Genomic DNA, 5,700 nt, shown 5'->3' on the forward strand with positions numbered 1-5,700 from the left:
CACAGCACTAATTATTGCAAACAGGTGTTTCTTTGTCAGCTGTTTAGTGAGTTATAGTACAGTGACTACTCCACAATGATGCTTGCTCCGGTGGTTTTCATTTTGACATTTGCCATAGTGACCCATCCCTCGGTAAGTAAAGATTATTTATTTGCTTAACTATGCCAATTCAAAGTCTGCTTTGTATAGCGCAGATGAGCGGTATATGTAGGTTCAATGAATGAGATTATACTTAAATAAGATCAGCTAGTTATTTAGGTAGGACCATCTATTAAAAACCCAATAAGGGGCAGCTAGGCCCAGTTTTGAATCCTCAAAAGCTTTTGACTTTGCTCAGGATCGACCCGACAACCTTCAGGTTAATAGGCGAGCATTAACAATCATTTCCCCAGCCTTACAGGTTTAGGAAGCGGGTGGAATCTACTGTAATGCCCCAGTCTTGAACTATTCTTAGGCTTTAGAATGTTGTGTGGGGAGTTGTGCTGTAAAGTAACTAAAAAATAACTAAACTTAAATGTTACCCTAAAATGACTTAGCTGTTTTAGTAAAAATTATTAGAATGTTACGTTCATCCTGTGCACGTTTTCTTTAGTGCAGCAATAGTCTGTTTATTTCTGAATATTTCTAAAGATAATGTAAATTGTTGATGTTCAAATACATTTTTAGATAATTAATTTCTATATATTGATAGAATACGGTAATGAATGTATTTTGCATTGTTAATGATCACACATTTTAGAGACATTCAGAATATTATATGATCAAAAGTGAATTAACTGAAAACTTATCCACTTAAAAAGAATATCAAGTGATTTTATCTCAGTTTAATCTTTATGAAATAAATAATTCATAAATAAAAAAGGGTATTAGTATGTTTTAGTACAGTAACATGTAAGTACTGTACTAAAACATACAAATGAAATCTCTCTAAATATAATTTTGGCTAAGAATTTTTGGGTTGAAGAGGGGTAGATATACGAGGGTGTTCAATAAAGACCTAAAGTACTCTTTCAATACATTTCATATAAAAGTTTAGACTTTAACACTTGCATCTCCTTCTAAGTAGTCGCCATTCAAAATCACACACTTGTTCCAGCACTTTTGCCACTCTTTGAGTTTGAAGATGTGTTCAAAGCCTTCTTAGACAGAACCTTCAAAATCGCCTCTAAAGTCTAAACATTCCCAGTAGCAGTTGGAAGACGCCTGCCTTTGAGCTCTTTTTGGCCTGAGGGTACAGACAAAAGCCATTTGGAGCCAGATCAGGACTGTAGGGTGGGTGTAGCACAGATTCGATTCCTTTTTTGGCAAGAAACTGAAGCACAAAATTGGTCACATGGGGGCGAGCATTGTCGTGATGCAGATTCAAGCGTCTGACGAGGTCGGGCCGGTTTTTTGGGATGTGGTCTTGGATTAGTTGTTTCAAATGTAAAACTCGCCATTAATAGTCTGACCCTGTGGTACAGTATAGGTGTACACTATACCTTTATAATCAAAGATCGTAATCGCCATTGCTTTTTGGCGTTGGTACAACTCACATGATTCCCGCCCATTTTTAAAGTCTTTATGCAGCCTGAAACATGTTATTTTACTCATTTTATCACTATCAAAATATTTTTAAAGTAGCTGTAAGTATCCATAGCACTTTTCCTTAGTTTTACACAAAGCTTTATTACATATCTTAGCTCACGAAAATCAGCCATTGTAAACTTTAGAGGCAAACATTCGCAACTGTTTATCAATCAGTTGCCATGGCAACAATAAGTTTGCAATAATGTTAACAGCTGATTTGGTTGTTGCTAATACTCAAATGTTTCATAACAACTTGAAAAAATCTAATTATTGTACTTCGGTTGTTTGCATGTACGCTACTGTAAGTCTTTATTGGACACCCCTCGTATTACTAGGAATACAAAAAGTAATCAGATATTATTAACAACACGGTATGACATTTTAGAATAATGATATGAAAGTTGGCATATAAACTCTAAATCTACTAAACTTTAAGGTGGATTGGTTATTCCATCAAAAGTACCTTTGTCCTTTGTATTCAACTATTTTTAGGAAAGGTTCTTATTATATAAGTTATTCTTATGTAGCCTATTTCATTTTAAGGGCTTAATAATTATGCAAGACAAATTAAGAAAAAAAGATAAATTTTAAATTTTAGCAATAACTTGTGTTGAAATAAGATTTATTATATTACAATAACTTGGTTAACGGAAAAATGAGTTAAATGTACAGTATTTTAACCCCTAAAGTTGTGTGTGAGCTTACTGTGTTTAAAAGTTCTTGAACCTTATGTTTAGAAGTCATTGGTGAAGATGTTGTTATGCCCGTTTATAAACGGATATTAGTATTAGGCTTATACTTGAAAAGTAAACATTACACTAATCTTACATAAAGAGATTTGAAAAAAATACTTGTACTCTGACCAAATTAAATCAAATCCAGGATTGTACAAAGGAAACTCCCTTAATTGGTCAGACATTACATTACCTATCCTAATTTCGAATCAGCAAGAGAGTATGTGGAAAAAAACTTGTTTTTTTGTAATTAATTTATGATTTGTCAAGAAATAATATCTTTTAGTAATATTCAAATCCGCCACAGGATGCAGCAACTACGTACAACCTAGCGCTCCTTCAGGAGACTTTGGAAGTCCTTGGAGAAGATGTTGTCATGTTCGTTACCAATAAACTTAGTGAGTATTCATGGAGAAGGGTGTTAAAAACGCAAGCTTTCTATAGCTAAAAGAGATTTATTATTTCACATTTCATTACTTTCCTTTATCTATGAATAATTTTGATAATCATGGCCTCATCTGTACAAGGCCGTGGCGAGCCAAAAGTGGCAACACTGCAGCCCCGGCCTACCAAACCAGCTTTTTACCGCAATGGAGCTTCTGCAGAACGTTTATGTTTTCTGGTTTGTTATTACTGTTATTATCATGGAAATAGGCCGACCGTTGCGACGATGCCACATACCAACCGCGGCCTTGTATCAGAGGAGGCATTGATTTAATCCATTATCACTGCCGTCGTTTTTATTTTTTGAAATAAATTAGTCCTAACATAATAGCTCTTAAGATTACATCAAGAGTTACACGACGACTTGTTTTGTTCAATGCATTTTGTTTAATGAAGCAAAGGTAAAACTTTTAAACTCCTTTCTGACAAATTAAAATGTCTGAGTAAATTTAATGTTCATGTATAAAACATTCAAGTATTATTTTAGTAAAAATAACGTGTTCTATATTTAGTGAAAATGAATGATTTTCCAGTAATCTTTAGTGAAAACTAAGTCAAATTTGTTGGAGATTTCCAGCTCAAGTGATAAAAATTATCCATCATACATATAATGAAAAAAAACAAATATTCATTTTTTATGGTGCTAAAGATACACCCTTGTAATTAAGTAAGTAAATTGCAAAGTTCTAAGCTTTATTGGATGCATATTAATATAGTTTTTACACTTACAGTCCCCGATTAACATTTTACAGACACCCATTGTTTCTTTTATAATAAATTAGAATATTATGCCTTGTGTCTCTCAAACAACAATTTTTTTAGTTTTCAAAATTTCCCTTACGATATATATTTTAATTTGTGCTTTCATCATCGAGGTGTAACAAATAAAATATACTAGTCTAACCACTATCCTGTTCTAAGGAGGGTACAGTTGATATAGACAGGTTATGTTATAATGTTGTGCATTTCATTATATAGATCTCGTTATATGAAAATATAATAGCCTAATCAAGTTGGATTATGTTTAACTTAATGCTATTGCTAATTTAGATGGTGCTACAAACAAGGAAGAAGAGAATGACGACGCCCTGTATGAGACGGCGGAGGAGCAGCCGGGGGGTATAGATGATGACGAAGACGACGACGAAGATGATGGACAAGACGAACCACCAGTAGAACAGGAGGCGAAAGAACCCAAGAAACATGAGTCAGAGAGTGAAGAAAATGAGACAGAAAGTGACGAGAGCGAAGAGGAAAGTAGAGAAGAGAAAACTAAGGATAAACATGGTAAAAATCATGTAGAGACAGAGGAAAATGAACGGGAGGATAACGATATAGAAGAGAAAATAAATCCAGAAGAAAAGGATGATAATTTTGAGGAAAATGAAACAGATACCAAAGATAATGAAACAGACGTCGATGAGAGTGAAAAGAAAAGCCAAACTGAAAGAGAGGAGGAAGATGAAGTTACAAACGATAATGCTTCTGTAACTTCCACAGATGAAGAAAATGAAGAAGATGTTACACTTGAAAATATCACAACTGACGAGACTAAATCAAACAAAGAAGTCGGGAAGGACGCATTTAAATCCGATGTTGCAGAAAACGACAAGAATATATCTAAACCAGAACCGGAAGAAGATGTCAAGAACTCAGTTAAATCCGGAGCAGGAGAAGATGATAAGAGCCCAATAAAATATGAAGTGGCAGAAGATATCAAGAGCTCAACTAAACCCGAAGCGGTAGATGATGATAAGAGCTCAATTAAATCTGAAGTGGCAGAAGATATTAAGAGTTCAGTTAAATCCGAAGTGGTAGATGATGATAAGAGCTCAATTAAATCTGAAGTGGCAGAAGATATCAAGAGCTCAGTTAAATCTGAAGTGGTAGATGATGATAAGAGCTCAATTAAGTCTGAAGTGGCAGAAGATATCAAGGGCTCACTTAAATCCAAAGTGGTAGATGACAACCACACTGATAAATCAGAAGTGGTTGGAGATGGTATGGATGATAAAAATAAAAATAATGATAGTGAGCTAGGTGGTAACCAAAATAGGAAAGATATAGCTAAATCTGATGATGAAACAGAAGCGAAAGAAAAGAAAACGCTTGAGAAAGCTGACAGTAAGACTGTAGATAATACTGCAACGGATGAAAACCAATCAGATTCCAAAAAGCCTAGAAGAGTAAAAAAGATTGCTTTGAATTCCAGGAAAGCAAGAAAGGTTTCAAAGAAAAAAACAAAACACAGTGCTAAAAGAAAGAAACATGTTGAAGAAATCGAGGAAGAATACGAACATGAAGTCAACAACGAGGAGCCTGAGGTAAATGAAGAAGACGAACCAGACATGGCGGAAACTCTAGCATCCGTGGCCGTTTCTATGGCAGCTGACAAGTTGAAAGAACAACTGGGGAAATTGAGTATTCAGCTACGGTAGAGAATATTGTGGCATGTTTTTAAAATAAAAAGATATAAAAATATATAACGTTTTGATATTCATGGTGTACCACATACCTTTGTCGTTTGTAATATCTAAATGATCATCCCCTTTTTCAAAATGTTTTAAAAGGTAGGTAGTGGAGGAAAATATTTGATTATTATTGGAGTTGTATGACATCTTTCTAAAAATAGAAACACATAACTCAATGGAAGCATTATCCGAGTTTTAGCGTTTCGCTTACTACCTTCTCCTGAAACATACAGCAAAACCTAATGAATAAAGTCAATGCACATATCGATAAGTTGAACACATTTTACAGTAGTATAATTCGTTTATTTAACAAGTCATAATCAAAATTTGGCTTTCCTATTTTTAACGCATTTAAAATGAACATGAAAGTATATATATATTTAAATTAATAAGAATCTATAGACATCTTTTAAATGTGCATTCACAATTATTCAGATTGTTGTTATGAGGGACTGTTCAAAATTAAATAAGTGCAAAATTTG

At 34.0% G+C, this 5,700-nt stretch overlaps 1 protein-coding gene across 1 annotated transcript; it reads left to right on the forward strand.

Moving 5' to 3' along the window:
- LOC128991133 (myb-like protein X) lies at window positions 1–5,227 on the forward strand. Its single transcript, XM_054413885.1, has 3 exons — window positions 1–132; window positions 2,611–2,701; window positions 3,798–5,227. Exons 1-3 carry the CDS (start codon window positions 76–78, stop codon window positions 5,183–5,185), a joined length of 1,536 nt encoding a protein of 511 aa, XP_054269860.1. The 5' UTR covers window positions 1–75; the 3' UTR covers window positions 5,186–5,227.
- Window positions 5,228–5,700: the final 473 nt, after the last annotated feature.

This window comes from Macrosteles quadrilineatus, unplaced genomic scaffold (genome assembly GCF_028750875.1).
Source record: "Macrosteles quadrilineatus isolate MER2022 unplaced genomic scaffold, UCM_ALF_1.0 Scaffold_3__2_contigs__length_128488019, whole genome shotgun sequence".
Lineage (NCBI taxonomy): Eukaryota > Metazoa > Arthropoda > Insecta > Hemiptera > Cicadellidae > Macrosteles > Macrosteles quadrilineatus.

Coding starts and splice junctions, on each gene's coding strand:
- LOC128991133 (XM_054413885.1), top strand. CDS start 76: ATGATGCTTGCTCCGGTGGTTTTCATTTTGACATTTGCCATAGTGACC. Junction 133..2,610: donor CCATAGTGACCCATCCCTCG/GTAAGTAAAGAT, acceptor AATCCGCCACAG/GATGCAGCAACTACGTACAA. Junction 2,702..3,797: donor GTTCGTTACCAATAAACTTA/GTGAGTATTCAT, acceptor TTGCTAATTTAG/ATGGTGCTACAAACAAGGAA.